Source organism: Xiphias gladius, chromosome 6 (assembly GCF_016859285.1).
Source record: "Xiphias gladius isolate SHS-SW01 ecotype Sanya breed wild chromosome 6, ASM1685928v1, whole genome shotgun sequence".
NCBI classification, from domain to species: Eukaryota; Metazoa; Chordata; class Actinopteri; order Istiophoriformes; family Xiphiidae; genus Xiphias; species Xiphias gladius.
In genome coordinates, this window is record NC_053405.1 from 12,185,213 (window position 1) to 12,203,984 (window position 18,772).

At 39.2% G+C, this 18,772-nt stretch overlaps 1 protein-coding gene across 1 annotated transcript; it reads left to right on the forward strand.

Moving 5' to 3' along the window:
- The first annotated feature begins 10,284 nt into the window (after window positions 1-10,284).
- Window positions 10,285-18,477, forward strand: tbxa2r (thromboxane A2 receptor). The gene is made up of 3 exons (XM_040127722.1): window positions 10,285-10,473; window positions 14,552-15,433; window positions 16,003-18,477. Exons 2-3 carry the CDS (start codon window positions 14,624-14,626, stop codon window positions 16,324-16,326), a joined length of 1,134 nt encoding a protein of 377 aa, XP_039983656.1. The 5' UTR covers window positions 10,285-10,473; window positions 14,552-14,623; the 3' UTR covers window positions 16,327-18,477.
- The last annotated feature ends 295 nt before the right edge of the window (window positions 18,478-18,772 follow it).

The following is an 18,772-nucleotide window of genomic DNA, read 5'->3' on the forward strand; positions in this document are numbered from 1 at the left end:
CCTACCGTTTCCCATATCATAATGTATTTGCCACGACCCTGGATATTAAGCTAACCTTAACCAAGTCGTTTGATTGTCCAGATCAGAGCTCACATGCTCATAATAGTCAACAGCACAAAAGAGAAATGGAAGCCAAAAAAAGGGTGATTTTCTGCTGTTTAGGAGGACATTGTTGGATTCTGCTATATTTTGTGTGATTCATCCCTTCCTGTGAATGGTAGGCTGTATGAAAAAACTTTTTATTTAGAATCTGATGTGCTGTTCAGTTAAAATGAAGCTTCCAGAGAGATAATAAGCTTTTGTTACCTGAGAATATCATGTTAGAGTGTAGTGGTGCAGAAGTTCCTTTTCTCAGTTTTAAAGCTCTAATTTCTTAAACCGCTCATGTTCATGAAAGAGTTTATCAGATTTTGTGTAATCTTACCCACAAACACAATGAACACAGAAAATTATTTTTCTTTGTTCCTCAAAGCATTCTTTTGATGAAATGGTTGTAAAGTAGGATGCAGTATTGGCTGAGAAGAAAGCCACATCAAGCTCATAAAGTGTTTTTTTCTACATGTGCCCATACATGGACAAGGAATGTCTCTAGCAAGATTTCTATCTAGAAAATGGCTTGGCTCGGATTTAGCAGTCGTCTAAGCCCAGAAAAATGTTCTTCCAAACAGTTGTTTCAAAACCATCATTTGTATATTGGTCTCAAATGTCAGGTAAAACATTCAGTTCATTACAAAATAAATTTAGTATTATAGGTATAATGGTTCTGTAATGGGAAACAGAGAGTAAGAATGATGTCGGAGAATAAAACCCTATAGTGCTATCTGCTCTGTGATGCGCTCTGTGAAGAGATTTTTACAGTAATGATTAAGAACACATGGAAACCATCTGCAGTGGATCCATTAAACATTCCCTGTAAACATGTCTATTGGAACACAATTTAATCACATTCCAGCGATTTTTTTATAATGCAGTCAGCCCGAGCCCGCAAGTATGAGCCACAAAAAAAAGAGGGCATTCACTAACCGCTGCATGCGCTGAAGTTCACCACATGATAAAGAGCGCTCACTGTCGTTGTCCTTCATGTCATCTTTATAGGTCTAAGGGGCTAAAATCAGTCTGTCTGTGATGAGGTTCATCATCTCATCTTCAAAAAGGTGCAATATTTTGCAGAGTAGTCACATAGAATCCGGTTGTAGTCTTAAAGAAAAGCTATGGTTTATTACAACGGTGGCCTATGTGTTACTGTTGGACTCCGAGAGCACGGGATTATGTTGGGGACAAGGGAGCACAATGAACAGCTCTCCAGGGGGCCAACAATGGTATTTTAAAATGACAGAAGGATTTTAAGTGTATTTAAAAGTATTTGGTGAGGTTGAGCGGTTGGATTAATGTGAATATGATGTTTGAATCTCATAGTTTTTGTCTGGACATGTTTGACTTGTTTGACTCTAAAGCAAAGTTAACCTGAGTGGGGAAGGTTTCATGTGATATATAACACATTTTATATTTCACGTGTTTTGTTCTAACCCACAGTTTATTCCACCGGGTCAGTACCTAGTAAGGTACCACAGATTAAACTTTTCTGTACACAAGTATCAGGTCAAAGCCTTGACTCTGAACATTCGAAGTAAGGCATGTTTAGGAAATACTATGCAGTTAAACTGACTGTAATTTATCAGGTTTGATTCCCACAAACAACCAGGCTGTGCCCATCAACAGCCATGTGACCTGTCAGTGTGTGTGCCTCTTTACAAGCATTAGCAAAAGGCCAACACTGGGAAATGTGTTAAATATGTCATATATCCAGAGATACTAATTGTACTGAAAAGACGTTTCCCTGTTCACTGAGAAAGGGCCTCGCCACCAAGTACTAGCCGTATGACTCATGCCTGTCTTCACCTTGAGTAATTGTCTCCAAACTTCTGTTCCAACATGCCTCCACAGATAGATGGGAATGAAGTCAGAGGAGACCTTCTTTTGCAGCTCTTTTTCAAGTTGCGTTCATGTCTATGAGGAAACCAAAAGAAATCCTCTGCAACTCTTTCAAGCATTTTGCAGGGGACGCATTGTCGAATGCATCGTCACCTTTTAGTACCCTGAACAAAACGTGTTTGTCTGTCTGCATGGCCTCCACGGAGACATTTGCCACAGGTATGACCCTCAGCTAAAGTTTAGTTCGTTGTTTTCGCAGGAAATTTTGAACCTCTCTATCTTTTGTGCCGCACTTTTACAGCTCATTAGAGTAAAAACAGAACAGCATTCTTGGGACTGGTGTTTGTAGATGGGTGTATGTCAGCTACAGAAATGGATAACAGATTGGCTGTACTATGTGTGTGTTTGTTGTTGTTTATTTCATATTAGGTTTATCTAGCGATAACAGAGCCATAATATCCTCTGCTGCCTTGCTTTACTGTCTGTACACTTATTTGTAGCTGGGAGCTGTTTTCTGGTCCAACAGCTGAAAAATGCTCCTGTTATACTATGGCGCGGTTTCACTGAAGCAAGCTTAGTCCTTGCTTTTTAAAGACGCAGACATAAGTTAACTGACATTACCTTACTGGTTTAACAGCAGCTATGTGGTTGATACACTTCTTCTTGCACTTGGTCCTCAGTGGCTGCCAAAACAATGTGAATTTTAAAAAATAAGATAAAAAAGGAAAGGAAGGCAGGAAGAGTGTTCGATAGTGTGATAAATCAATGCATTATTTAAGGCAGCAGAGGATATGTGTGTGTACTGCAGTTGTATGTATATCCACGGGCTCATGTTGCACAACATTAGAATCATGGTTTCCTTACTTTCTATTTGTTAATGGAAAATAAAGTTAAAATTAAGAGGTACAGGAAGGTTAAATAATTGCCAGGATAATGGGTGGAGAGAGTGGAATTCAGCAGCTGAATGAGGTGTTCTACAGATGAACACTGCCAACTATCGTCAAGGTCAAATTCACAGATGTATGTCACCTATCCAGTTAATGGTTAAATTAATAACTAAAATATCCTTCAGTTACAATTTTAGAAATGAATGGTTACGTACGTGGGACAAAAAATAAAGGCATCATCGTAATTCGGTCCATTGGCACTCTCAGTAGTAAATAATGCTACAACATCAAAAAAGCTCTGAATTAGTGGGATTTGCTTACGGATTGAAACGCGCACATTTCGATATTAGATTCCAACTTGATAAGATGATTAAATGTGCTCCATTACATTACATTACATTAATGAGAGGTGGAATATAAAATTTAATTAAAATATTAAATCATGTATTGTGTACAATATTTAAATACTGTATTTTGTACAGTATTGTATATGTACCTTGATCTAATATACTACATGAAGGTACACTACTTATTTACAGTATGTGTTTGTGTTGTCATGTAAAATGAATACAAATGTGAATTCCAGCGAGTGTGTGTGTGTGTGTGTGTGTGTGTGTGTGTGTGTGTGTGTGTGTGTGTGTGTGTGTGTGTGTGTGTGTGCGTGTGCGTGTGCGTGTGCGTGTGCGTGTGTATATACGCATTTTTTGTCACCGGGACCAGTAGTCCTCATGTGGACCAAAGATCGGTCCTCATGTCCCATCATTTCTGAGGTCCTGGTTGAGGTCAGGGGTAGGGTGTGGATTGAGGTTAGGTTAAGGTTAGGCATGAATTGGTTATGGTAAAGGGTTAGGATTTGGGTTGAGCTGTCCACAATGAATGTGAGGATAGCTGCGCAAACTCGTGTGTGAGTGTGTGTGAGCGAAAGAGAAAGTAGTATAATGGATCCAGAGGAGAGGGAGAGGACATGTGTTTGTGTGGGAGCTAAAAAATGTTGTGTTAGGAGAGGTATGAGTTGGGTGCCAATTGTCCTATTAGGGTCTGGCCTGTTTTTGCATAATGACGAGGAAATCACTTAGAATCTGTTCATGGTGTTAACTGCAGTGGAGTGTAATATAATTTACTGGGATATTGTGAGTTTACCGACATAGAGTGGTTCTGAATAGGTAAGCTCCAAAGAGATGGATGGGAACAGAGCAACTAATTTTTTACTGTGAACGGATTGGTAGGGACTAATGCATGCAAAGTAAAATTGTTATGTTAATAGGAGTTTCAGGCTGGGCGGCAGTTAAACAATGATCCGATATTCAATTCACAGTCCCAAAGAAAGAGAAAGGAAGTTAGCGATGAGTTCAGAGGGGGTCAGATTGAAGGTCCGAAATCACAAAAGCAGAAGACAGTAAGCTTTTTCAGGTGTCTCTGATGAGTCTGTAGCTGTTCTAAAGTTCTTTGTATCTCCCAGATCTGTCTGCTTTTTTCTTCTTCTTCACATGTATGGATGCCTTTTTATGGAATTAAGAGTGCAGCAGAGGTTTTCTAGCAAGTAGCAAGTGGCAAAATATAGATGCATATGTAAATTTTAATCGGACTGTTGAAATGTGCTGAGATGAGGGGAAGAGAAGTTGGAGCCAGAAGGAGTAAAGACGGCAAATACATAAAAACAGATAGACTGAATGTAAAAAACTACCACCGCTGAGACTACAGTATTCTGTATGTGCCATAAATTTGCACGGTGCGGAAATTTATTGAATTATAGTTAATAGGTTATAGAAGACTCAATGAAAGAACTGATCATCTACATACAATTTGTTCACAGCAAGTATTTACTGTTTTCTTTCCCACAGAAAGTGCTCTCATGTTTCCACTCTCTGGCATCTGTCCACAGCCTAGCAGGGGGACTTACTACTTAGCACACTGAGTTTGTAAAAATGTTCCCATTTGTCTTTCAAGTGTCATGACAGGTTAATTACCTGTCATGATCATCAAGAAAGCGTAACGCTTGTGGAGGTTCGCGCTATCCCCCAGATCTCTCGGTTCGTTTTCCTTGTTATATTCTACTGAGGTTTTGTTCGGTGAGTTTGTGAGCTGTTCCTGGATGAAATTTACATTGTCACTGTGAAGAGACCGCACAAAAATATAATTCTAGAACCGAGAGAGGAAAGTTTTACATCTGTCAAAGTATTTTTATTGGGGTGATGTTTCAGAAATGATCCCCTGTCAGCCAATGAATTATAATTCTGTGTCTGGAAACTGAAACGTTTGTGGTAGCTTGAAGTCAGTTGGATGGTGTGTTTAAATAGACTTTCATCAGAATATCTATCAAAAGTTGTTTGAGATGAAATTCAACATTGATGCAATAAGTTGGCAAAATTTGAACAATAGGCGTCTCTTTTGTCCATGGCTTCCTCTCTCCTTGGAATCTAAGCCTTCTCAATCTCAATGTATCTTGCAAAATTTTGCATCTACATCATCCATTTTTATAACAACTGATCCCTGATGTTTGATAGACTTTGCAACTTGTTTTTGTAAAAATGCTTGTAATTTTCTTCAGGTTTGCCCTCTGATTGTAGTGTGTAAAATACCTCTTTGATGTGCATTGCTGTGATAGGTGGGTGTGACTGAAACTAATCCACAGTTAACTGAGATCAGTTGAATGAATGAATGGTTTGAATAACCCTCTGCAGTGTCATGTCAGATATACACGAGGACAGCTGGTTGGTTTAATTAAACTGTATGTTTTTAGAGTTTTGTACCATTGGTGGTATGTGTTTCTGTACCTCAAATAGTCAAGAGTGCACTGCCCCTGCCCTTAAATAACCTTTAACCTTCACGATCGTGTGCTTCCGTAAACCGTATCTTGCGAGCCGACGGGCTCTGATTTTAGGAACTGGAGTGGCAACCTCAAGGCATTAGCAACTGACCCTTAATGCAATTAGCTACCAAATGGACCAGTTTGAAGTTCAACTAAGCAGAATCTGTTTGTTTGTCAGCTGGGAGCTTCGTTTTAGAGGCAGCGGGGAACAGCAGAGCCACTAAAAACTGTGATGCTTTGCAGACTGACTTGCATTTGGCGTTGATGTCATTCATTCCTAAAAATAGGGGGGGAAAAATAGTACTAGCTGATGTAAGACGTTGTTATGGCTACTTCGTAACACAACTAAATACAGAAACCCACAGCATGTCACACAGAATACAATGGAAATAAGTAACAAAACAGTTTAATTCACCTACTGGTGATGAGCTAGCAATGAAAAATGTTGTTGTAGATTTAAAATTCTGATCGCATGATTTACATGTTATGGGTTATTTCGGCTGGTAAACCAGTAATCAGTAAACAGCTAGGGTTAGGCTGGCAGAATAAAAACTGCGATAATATTTAAATGATGCAATCAGTCTTAAAACAAAACCAAAAAAAACTAATCTAACGGCTCATTTTCCATCACCATAGATGGATAGTTGACTTCATGAGTCACAAACCATGGCAGAAATAGCACGGGAATCTTAACTCCCAGTCAGGCACGTTAAGCCCAAATGACTCTTTAACTATAATAAATTTTAGTTATTCGGACACCCAGAATTTCATTCCTTCTCAAACCCTTTTATCTACCGCACGGGGAATAGATGAGGGAATATCAGTTCTACACTCGTAGGAGGCAAACATCCACACTGCCCTAAAGCTAGGCCGTAGCCTGGAAAAATAAGACCATCCATTATGTTGTGCTTCAGACTGTATGCTGTACTTAAAGGTTGAGCTCATGATTCCTGCGACAGAATTATGATATTTGAACTCAACAGCAAAACAAATACACGCCTCCTTTCAGTGCTCCTCCAGAGGCTCCACCCCCCAAATTTATGGAAACACATTGCCAAGGCAACAACACAATGTCAGAACTCAGGGTGTCTTATACAGCGTGGAAGTGGGTATTCTTTCTCATAGGAAGGTAATGTTACCTGCTGTAGCATTTCAAATTATGCATCCAACCAAATAAATCTACTGTGTTAGCAAACTTGCGTTTTTAGGTCTTTGTGGCTATAAAACCCTTCGCTTGTTTACAGACAAATTCCATAATATAGAGCAAACAACGAGACAGCAAAATGTTGCTACAGTTGCTGCTGCAAAGCTAACATGCAGAGAGGAAGAGACGGTTTCCCACACCAGCTCCAGACAACGGTACTCACATCTCTCTTGCTACTATAGCTAATATCACACCAACACCACGTGTTGCGCAAACTAGAGAGTAAACCGAATGTCCATTGGCAAGTAATTCAACATAACTGGACAAAAGTGACACCAGTACTTGCTTGCTAACTAACCAGATGGGATTAGCTATCACAAACATTAGCAAATGGGACAAAACATTACTGGCCTATTGGCTTTGTGAAAAATAGCAAAACTAATGTTTTACACACCTGTCAAGCAGAAACAGAGCAACCTCCGCATCCGCCTTCATGCTTTAACTCTCCACTTTAGTCGGACTGTCCATCGGGACTACCCGGACAAACCCTGGTGCGCCGTCAAATGAGGCACCGCGTCAGTGGGCCGTCAAAACATCCATAAAGTTTTTAAAGTTTTTACCAGCCCCATCAGTCTCTCTACTGGCCCTCTCTGCGCACCTGTCATTTGGGGTGCAGGCCAGTCCCAGCAGATAAGTCCAGGGCTGAATTTCTTTCCCAGTCCGACCGTGCAGTCTCCACTGTCGGAGAGCTTCACCTATGCTACGGGTCTTCGCCCTTGCCTGATCATGGCACATATTTTCAGTGTTTGTTCTTATGACTTCCCCCTCTTTGGCTGTTCCCAACCCATCTCTCCTTATATACAATATAATTAATACAATTATGTTGTACAGTATATGCCTTCCCTCTCACTGCCGCATTTATGCTACACATTTATTCCATGCGCTTGCCTTAATGTTGCCACCTGTCTCTTTTCCGCAGCCCCAATCAATCCCAAGCTCTGCACGGTCTGGCGTTGCCGGAAGGGTAGACTGCTCCCTCTCCTTCCCCTGGGAATCATTAAATTGGCACTATCACACAGTCTGGCATGCGCCAGAATTACGTCTGGTGCTCCCACTGCCCCCTTTCACCCATCTTCTCTTCTTCTTTCACTTGTCCTGTGCCGGAGCACGAACACCCCCTGTTGCTGATTGGCTAAGAAAGTGTTGTGTGGCTCGGTCCGTGCCACTTTCTTTGTTTCTCATTTACAGAGCCAGGGCTATGTAGGGACACCTGTTTTTATTTCAGCACAAACAGAGCAGACAGCTAACAGACCATGAGGAGATATTCACTGAATCTGACAAAAAGTGTATTGAATTAGAATCGTTTACTCCACCTTTAAACTGTTACCTTCCCTGTTACCCTGTTTTTGGTTAAATTTTGTATTTTAAAGTTTATTGTTGGCCATTTTTAACAATACAATTTTCATAACACGAGTAAAAACAATCTAATTCGTATATGTGAGGTATAATTATCACAAAATAAAGCAAATACATAACAACCAGTTAGCAAACATTAGCTAAACAGCAAAAACTGAAAATTAAAGAGTTACTTCATTGGGATTCTGTACATTGGATTGTACAGATGTACCACATAAAGGGGAAATATGATTACACTGCCACAAATCTGTAACTTGGGAAACAGTGAGTAGTATATGAAGGAAATTTCTAGGACACAGTTCTGTATCAGAGATCACACCAACATTACAGGCTTCTGACTTCAACTTGGCAATGTTGCAATGCAACAGCAATGTTTGACTGACAATGATTGCATATTCCATATGTGTCATTCTTACATTTTTTGCTGTTTGTAGAGTCTTTCATGTTGTCCTGATTGGATAAGCACTAACATGTGAGTATGATTTTTTTGGCCCGCATTGTTCCAGTGCTGGCCTTATTCCCAGAAATACTGACACTGTTGGAAATTCTGAGGCTTCAGTTGTTTAAAGTGTCCTGTAGATGGACTAGCTAATAAATGAGGAGATCTTATAACTTTGTAGTATTGTAATGAAAAGGTATTGTAAATTGTAGTTAACCTCTTCCGCACTTCTTTCGCCACAATTGACAAAAGGGAAGATACTGGTGATAATAGTCAATTTGCTTCCCCTTAAAGGTGAAATTTGTAAGTTTTCTCTTCCACAGAATGTGGTTTCTTGCCGGGAGTTGGTGGTGGTGGTGATAATGGTCGCCTGCCAAGAGCTTCACCCTTCATTGTGTGTGTATGTGTGTGTGTGTGTTTGTGTGTGTGTGTGTGTGTGTGTGTGTGTGTGTGTGTGTGTGTGTGTGTGTGTGTGTGTGTGTGTGTGTGTGTGTGTGTGTGTGTGTGTGTGTGTTTGTGTGTGAGTGTGCACTTGTATGGCTATAAATTGTGGGAACCAGTTTGTGTTTTAGAACTTTGGAGTCAGAACATTTTGGGAAATTGAGTGCATTTTGGCTGGTCCTCACTTTCTGACACACCTTCAAAGGGCTGTTTGAGGGTTAAGCGTTGGTTTAAGGGTTCAGGTTAGAATTGGTTTAGGTTAGGGCCGGGGTTAGGAAAGTAGTGGTTATGGTGAGGGTTAGGGTAAGTCTCCAGGCAATGATTCAAATTCAAATTCTATGTAATTTCCGCAAAAGGGACAATAGTAAACATGTGTGTGTGTGTGTGTGTGTGTGTGTGTGTGTGTGTGTGTGTGTGTGTGTGTGTGTGTGTGTGTGTGTGAAAGTATTCAGCAGCTATGATGATTTATTCAGTTATGTAAACGGTGTAAAAGTCAGATTCTGTATAAAACCTGAATCCAAAAAAAACCTTTTCCACTTCTTTCAGAATAGTCTTGAATTTAATTTCAGTTTCCCTAATTGGGGTCGATTACTCCATTTGCCGAAGTCACAAGTCAACAGAAGTCTGTCAATTATAATATGCCCAAGAACCATTGTTGCAATATAGTTTTTTAACTGTTTTGATGTACAGAAATCATAGCTAGTAGCCTTTAGACTATCTTCCACAAGGAAAGCATCAGATAATATACTGTAGGGGCCTGTATTTATATATTTCTTTTTGCCATTTTAAGCACTGTAGCTCTTGTTATTAGGATTCAGTGGGAAAAAAAGCTCAGAATCATATGTTTCAGTGTATTGACTGATCTTACATTGACCACTTTCTGCACCCACCTCCCAATCACTTACATTTACATATGCACAAAATTAATAAGAATTAAAAAACCAAACAGCCCCCCACTGTGCACCACTTACTATCTCCAGTTTGATGTTCAATGACTTTTTCCTGCTGCTCATTCTGCTGCCTAAAATACTGTGTGGTGTCCTCCCAGAGCCCTGCCCCTTTACATTCCGGGGAGGGGAGAATTGAGCTAAAAGCATGCCCCAGTGGAAGGGGAGAGATGAGTATCAGAGTTGCTGTACAACAGGACACAGCTGGGGGAAGGGAAGATAGATGATCAGGGGTTCCTGCTAACAGCCTGTCCCACGTGCTGTGCTGTGGGACGTTTTGTAGGACATTATTTCCATCACAAGGGACTTAATGTATTGACAGGTTTCACACCTCTTACAGTGATTATTGTTTGTGTTATCATTATTAATGTTACAAGTGCAGAGAGATGGTTTGAGTGGAGTAGTGCAGACCTTCCAACGGAGAGTCAACTTGATTCTTGAAAGCGTTTCTTCTGTTGGTAAGACATACCTTAATTACTTAATATATTAACAAAGCATTTGTCAACAGCAACCTTTTATGAAAAAAAAGGTTGCTTTTGGGGAAACATGAAAGATTAAATGATGCTTTAAATTTATCATTTAGCATATGTAAGCTGCAGGGATCCCAAAATTTAGAATGAGCAATTTGTTTACATAGTAGGGACTACTACTTCGCTTGTACATATATGATTTAAAAAAAGTTGTTACAGTATATCATAATAAATAATGTTTTTATAAGTTATTGTCGGGCACCCAATACAAGTTGCATTTTGTCAAGTTTAAGTTTAAGGTTAAGTTTCATTTTGTTGCTCTGTATTTGCAAACATACCCTAGTTTAGAAGCATTAGGCATAGTTTTAGCAAATGGTTAACTTCTCATCTTCATCGTTTGTCATTGTGTCATCAGTTTTTGTGATGCCTTAATTTTATGAGTGACTCTCAGTACAGCACTGAGAGAAAGCTTCAGTAGCTCAGCTCAGTGCTGTTTAAGAAGATGAATAGAAGATGCTTCCTTAATATTGACTCTCAGTGAGACATAGCAGGATATTGTCAGGGTGACTGATTGAGGTCACACCCAATAGTTGAGTTTCTGAGTTTGTCTAGTTTGTGTAATCCACGCTCATCAGGTTCATCAGCATCATCAACAACTTTTCCGACTTCTTGACAGCATGAAGTCTCTAGACATAGTGACTTCCAGATGCAAAGCTGAAGAAAAGGGCAAACGGTTCTCACTGCAGCAACAGAACAGCAGCATTTACGTCTAGAGACTTGTCTCAAGATTACTGATATTAAGACTTTTACAGCAGTTAGGTCGATGTCCTGGAATTTTTCTTTGAAATAGTGGATTATAAAAAAAATCTAGTTAAACCAGGAGGCTTACTGGTTGTAATCTTGTCCCATTGACTTGTATGGGAAAGTGGTTTACAAGGTTTACAAATAGAAATATGAAAAACGTATATTGAAAACAGAGCCTCATATACAGTACAGTATGGTCGGAGCAGGATATAGGATGTACAGGAAACTATCCCAGTACAGCACAAGTACAGTAGGTAATGTATGTTCCGCACCACAAACCCCATTTGAAAGGATATTGCCATGTAGAAGCCAATCTGTTTAGTATTTGGGGGACGAAAAATGTTAGATTGTCTCTCAGAGTTTCTTTGCAAAAAGATCCCTGGCAGTTACCCACCCTCAGTTCAGGAACCCCTCCACACATGTGATTTTGCACACCCTCAGCATTCTCTATGCCATACAGTATAGCACTAGTTTGAGAAGGAAACCATTTGACTGCCTTAGTAATGCAATCAATATGCCATATTGAGTGCAGATGTTAAAAGGATTTTGGCTAATGGCACTTTCAAAAAGTTTTCAGGGTCACACAAGAGCTGGCGTCAAGCATCATCTATCTCATCCTAGTATTCTCTATGGGATAGAAGGACCTGATTATAGTATAGTTAGTTTCTAGTGGAAGATGTAAAGGTTTCTTCTCAGTTCATGTATGTTTAAGTTTTCTACCTTTTGGAAAGTGTGAAATATAGACAGAATAGAATCAAATATAAGATCCTTTTCTCTTTATAACACAAGTGTAAAACAACTGTAATTTAAGATTTAACTTGTATTTTTCATGCAAGTGATCTCTTAATTTGTTTTTGCTAAATGAGAAAGTAAGAAAGTAATTGGCAGATTTCACTGAATTTCATGATTTGCTGCAAATGCGTCCCAAACTATGGAAGAAGCTGGGGCTTCTTCCATAGTTTGACATGAAGCCATATTACAACAATAGTCCTGTCTGAATATGACTTAAACCTTGGGCTGAAGTGATATTACTCAAGAACCATTGAATATTAGGTAAAATTAGGATTTTTAGAGGTTTTGTTTTGCTGCAGATGAACTTTTGGCTTTTTTGTTTTTGTCTTAGCAAACTACCAGTGTGTACTATATCACACATTAATCTGCAGTGGCCCAAAAGCTAAATGATTTAAATTGTTGGGGGGTTTTTATTTTCAGTTTGTTCTCTGCAGTTTTACAGTAATACTACAGGAAAATAAGAGAGGGAGAGGGAGGAGCATTGGAAGTAACTTGATGCGAAATGAGGGAGCTCATTAAAATACGGATGGGTGGTGGCAAAAGTCAACTAATGGAATTATCTCTGTTCTGCGTGTACGCTCTTTTAAAGTGCTACTGCTTTTTAGATCGAGTTACTAAATGTGTTACACTCACTTCAAAATTGTTAGTGTAGCCTAGTGTGCCTTCTTTTGGATTAAATTATGGAAGCTAAACAGTAAACTACATGAAAATATCTGGACAAGTTACAAAAATGTTTATATGCTTGGAAATCTGCATGGCCGTTTTTATGAGATGGTTTCTGGTTAATGACCAACATACCAACATACAGGGTGTCTTGTACAGCTTTCAGTTTCATTCTGATCGACATTTACTTCACTATAAGTACACTTTCTTAACTGAAACAGGATCCTGTCATTTGTTTATTTCTCTTGGTAACATAAGCTGAATTCTATGTATTACCCCCATTTGCTTATGCAAGTACTAAATTTCCTCCTTTCTTGAAGTTTCATCTTATCTTGAAAAAAATTACAACTACATGGACATAACACCTACAGTATACTTACGTTATCACTCCATTCTCTTTCCCCGACGGGGGGACCTTACACCAACTGTACACTGATAAAAATGAGTCTCAGGATGCTCACAGGAAGTTAAGCCCACAGTGTAGTATGATCACTTTCATTAGCTATGATGATGCACATTGGTAATGGAGTCCTTTATGCGATGCACTGAGTTATTTTTTAAATAGTGAGCACCAACATTGTCAGAACATCAGTATGGTGTATAGTGTTTAATTTTAAAATGGAAATGTGTTTTGCAATGAATCCTTCAAGTCTTCCACATTGTGCACTTTTTTATTTAGATCATTTTGTATGGTGTTGTATGGGTTCATTTGAATAGCGTTCATTTTGAGAGATGACATCATGGAATTTTTATTTTTTTTAAGGTAAATGATGATTCTTTATGACGCAGATTTTTTACTTCACTTCACTGTCCAGCCTAACATGTACCTCGACTTTGTTTGAAGCCAGTCTCATACAATCTGACTATGATCGGCCATATGGGGACAGATCAATAGGAACAACATCCTAGTCTGTTGTGTTGCAACACTGTGTGTTTATTTCCTGTTTGTGTCTCTGTCAGTACTGTTCGCATAACTGCATTTCCTGCCAGGATATGCCAGCTCTCCTACTCTCCGTCTATTTTGGTTTCTGTGTCACTCTCGCCATCACTATCACTGTCCGCATGTGTTGGTGTGAGTGTTATGGTTGTGCTATATCTGAGCAGTTACATTGACTTTATATAATTTATATGGCAATCCTAAAAATGCAAACGCTGTAGTCCAAGGTGCTTTGGATTAAAAAAATATATTAGTAAAGGATAATTCTTGTTTTATTTTTGTAGCTTTAGCAATCATTCTTATTGGTAAGAATAATATTGTACATACCAAGTAAATTGCTGCGATCTGGGAACATAGCTACATCGCTAAGAAGATGTCAGATTGGGCAAACAACAAGAGCAGTCAGATGACCAGACATTTATAAAACTGCGAGATTTGAAAGAGAAAATTAAGGAAATGGCAAAATTATTACAGAAACTGGCCTTTGTAACCATCAATCACAGTTTACAGCCCAATTTTCTGGTTCAACTTTGACTTTCTGTAGTTGTAAATGCACAGTTTTTCTGTATAACGAAGGATTATCACCAACATTTTGGGTCCACTCACTTTAAGTTTTACCTCCAAATAAAGTGGTTTAGAAAGCCTGGCCAGACTGTTGGCTTGTTTACAACTTGTTTGATCGTATGACCAACTCCTGTTTCTTGCGTGGTCAGACTTTGTTGCACCAGTGTACTGAGCCATTTTCCCAGATCTCAGCAAATACTCATTCAAAGTTTTTAATTAGAGACTATGATGGACTGCAAGCCAAACTTTCCATTGTGAAGAATGTCTTGAAATTTAAAATTTAACTTTTCTCTTTTTACTTTTGAGGCTGAAGAGAGAAATGAAATTCTTCTGACTGGTATTGTCTTTCCATCTCTGAGTCATCTGAAATCAACAAACATGCACCCTCTGGCCACCATGAATGCCCCAACCTCGCCACCTGTCAAAGACACCCCACCCTGCTACTCCATCAACAGCCCTCCATTCAGCAACTCTACCACCTCAGCCTACCTTTCAATGGTCTTCTGCTCTCTGGGTCTCATCTCCAATCTCATCGCCTTCGTAGTTCTGCTCATGTCCTTCCGGCGGACACACAGCCGCTCACGATCCTTCTTCCTGATCTTCCTGGGTGGCTTGGTGGTAACTGATTTCATGGGACTTCTAGTCACAGGCTCCATCGTGCTCTCCTTCCATTTTACGAGTTTTAATTGGCGCAAATTAGACCCTAAGTGTCACCTCTGCAACTTCATGGGCATGTCCATGGTGTTCTACGGGCTGTGCCCACTGCTGCTTGGTGCTGCCATGGCTGTGGAGCGCTTCATTGGCATCAACCGTCCATTTGCACGCTCCACCAGCATGCCCAAGAACCGGACAATCTCCATGGTGCTGATGGTGTGGTTTATTGCCGGCTGCATTGCACTGCTGCCCCTAACGGGCATTGGGAGCTACCACATACAGATCCCCGGTTCCTGGTGTTTTTTGAACATCAGCTCTGAGGGAAATGACCTGGTCTTCTCCTTGCTTTTCTCACTGGTTGGGTTGACGAGCATCATTGTGTCATTTTTGCTGAACACGGTGAGTGTGGTGACCCTGATAAAGGTGTGCTGCGGACAGGTGAACAACCAGCGGCGCCGAGACCATGAAGTGGAGATGATGATTCAGCTCATTCTGATCATGGTCATCGCATCTGTCTGCTGGTGCCCCCTCCTGGTGAGTTTGCCAAATTTAAATAAGTATGTGCTATGTGTGTGCATGTAATATGTTTAGATCAGTTCTATGCAAAATGGTAAAAGTCACAATGAAAAGAAAATACATGGTTTACCAATATACTGTAAGAATAAAGTAAAAGCTTATAAATCTGCAACACTCCACAGGAAGGTCTCTGGCCTTGCTTCAACCTGTGTAATTGAGTGTGGGCCTCGATAACTATAGTCTGTGGTCTATGACAGCATGTGTTGTGTGGTGCTAGGTCCGATCTTCAAGTATAGACAATGTGCTTAAGCTAATAGCACACAAAAAAATATAATCTTTCATTACATATTACACACATTTAACATTCCCGGTGCAAGTGGAAAAAGTAAGGGAAGTTCACATTCAGGAGGAATTTTTGACCATTCTTCCTTACAATACTGCTTCAGCTCAGCCATAGTCTGAGGATGTCTGCTGTGGATGGGTTTCATTTCACCCCTCCACCACTTCTTTCCTCCATTATTTCTTTCTTCTCTTGTCTTTATCACTCTATCTCTACCTTATCTCTCCATCAATCCCTCAATCACCAGGTCTTTATTGCACAAATTGTGCTGTCTGGAAACGATCTCCAAGTTGGATCCCTGCTGCTATGGATACGCTTCGCCACCTGGAATCAGATCCTAGACCCGTGGGTATACATTCTATTTCGCAGGGCAGTTCTTCAGAGAATCTACCCCCGCTTCGACTGGTCCCGGGGCTCCATCATTTCCAAGTACCCATCTTTCAGCAACACCATGCGCAGGTTTACACGTTCTTCACTTGGTAGCACCCTGGGATCCAATGAAACAGGAGAGGCTGGGAAATCGAATTTAACGCCCCCATCCACCTTGATGCCACCACCTCCTTCTCCATGATTGGTTGGATTTGAGTTGTTGTTGCAGCAGAATGAGGAACATCTTTAGGGTCACAGTATGTGTTTGACTGTTTCCAATCTCTGATCAATTTTCATGTTGACTATGTCGAAGATAAAATGCAAGATTGTCCTTATAATCTGAAAGGATTATGTTATTTTATACCATTGAAGTTTTTTTCAGTATTAGCAGTGACACTTTAATTCAGAGCAAAGTATAAAGACCTGTAAGCAGTGACCAATGTAAACCTGTAATTTGACAATAAAAATAATCCCTCTAACTACTGTACATTCACTGCCCTTTTCAGATGTACTGTTCCATCAAATGTTTTGATGATGTTTGAGTTTTAAACATTGTATTACAGTAGATAGGGGCAAACTGCTGTCATCCAGGTGATTGTTTTAATGTGATGCTTCATTCTGATGCGACATTACTCCTTTTAAGCACATGTACACTTGGCTCAGATGCTCTTGAGTGTCACAATAGACCCAGAAAGAATTATTTACTGTAACTGTGTTTTCAGGCTCACGCTAATACATGTGTTGTTCCCTTTCGGAAAGCATTAAATGAACATTTTTGAGGGAACCCTTGAATATTTAACATAACAGTGGAACACCAAACACTGAAAACTGACTTCTGCTTATCTTGTAGAGGTGCTTAAAAGTGAAAATGTTTTTTTTACCAAAATGAGATATGTCTTAATGTTTGCCTCCTGTGCAATATTCATTTCATTGTCAATATTATCTTCTATATATCTATATCCACTGATTACACTGCGCTTTATTGTGACAGAGGAGCTACTGCAAATTCATGTGTAATAGGACTGAACATGCTTCCTTACATTACTGAGATAACAATTTCCAAACTTTCAAAACCTGGAAATGATCAGTTGCTAACTTTTCAGATTTGTGTAAAAATGCTTAACAGCAATCTTTTGCATTTTACTTCATCAATAATCCCTGACTGAGATCTTTTGGTTCCCAGCTCAGTCTTGTCTGTCATGTACCATATGGATTCATGCACATTTGGCAGTGGAAAAATGAGACCATGAATATGCAGTGTTAATAATGTCAGCTCCACAGTTAACTTCAGAAACGGAATCAAAAAAGTACATAAATAGGTTCTAATTCCAAACTGCTGTATAACAAAATAATGCCTGATTTTGAGGTTAGATGTTTAGTCAAACTGATATAAGAAGAAAGGTTAACTATTTTAAGTTGCCTACTATATTTGGCAATGTTACATAGATATATCACAATATGATTGTAATATATTATTTGCAGTATTAACACTTTACTATTATTCACTGTATAACCAGTGTGGTTTGGTCTAAAAAAATATTTTAAGTAAGCAACAAGGTTAAGTGTAAGTGTAAACCACGGCAAGTGTGAAAACGCTCTTATTTAGTGTTTATAATTTGGGTGAACTGACCCTTTAAAAATAGGATAATGTGGTCTATGTTGGAGGGTATTACTTTGGCAAATATTCCTTACACCCAGAGTTGCTCAGGAGGTAGAAAATTTAAATATATATATATATATCATTTTTTTTTTTTTGTTTATTTATTTTTTTCTAATAAGTTGCTAGCAACCCAAGACCGATACATAATATTATTATAGTTTCGTGATACCAGAAACTTTCTCCTCTTGACTCTTGCTTTCTTTCTGGTCCTCAGTCCAGTTATCGTAAAACTATTGTTATTTCTTCCACCAGAGCATCTCTGCCTCTCAGAAATTTTTAACTAAAACTTCAAGTTGCTGTCTACTGAGAAGGTGTTTATGATAACAATGTTCACAGACACAGAGTGTGGCAGGATTCACTTGTTGGATAAGTCAAAATCAGTTTGATAATTTGGGCAATGTCATGACATTTTATTTAAATTGTTATATATTGTGGGAAATTACCGACTTTTTGTCATTTGTTACACTACTTAATTGCTCAGTCACCCAGCTATGCACACTGATTCTGCACATGAATTATTTTGAACATTATCACTGATAGCAGTCTGTCACTCAAATACCAAGCAAATTGACCAGAACCGATCAATAATAACGGCTGAGATGTGTCTTGTTGTATCTCTTTAGCAGTATCATGCAATGAAAATGAAGCGTAAATGTTGACAGATGTGGCATGTGATTGTACATAAAAATAAAGGATTAGCAAAATGGATAAAACCAAAACTGAAAATTGACTTTTCTGTTAAACACACACATGCTTCACATATATGATTTCGACCTTTTTACTTACAATTGAAACATGTAAAAGGTGCCATTTTCAGGTCTTCATAGAGAGGTGCAATCATATACAAAGTGTTAAAACAAAACATCCCTACCAGGTAAATACTGATTAAGAACAACCTAGCCAGAATGAGTAGAGTTGAGTCAAATTACATTTTGAAATTTGTAAATTCAGTGTTATGAATTAATACCTTATTCACATTGTTTGATCA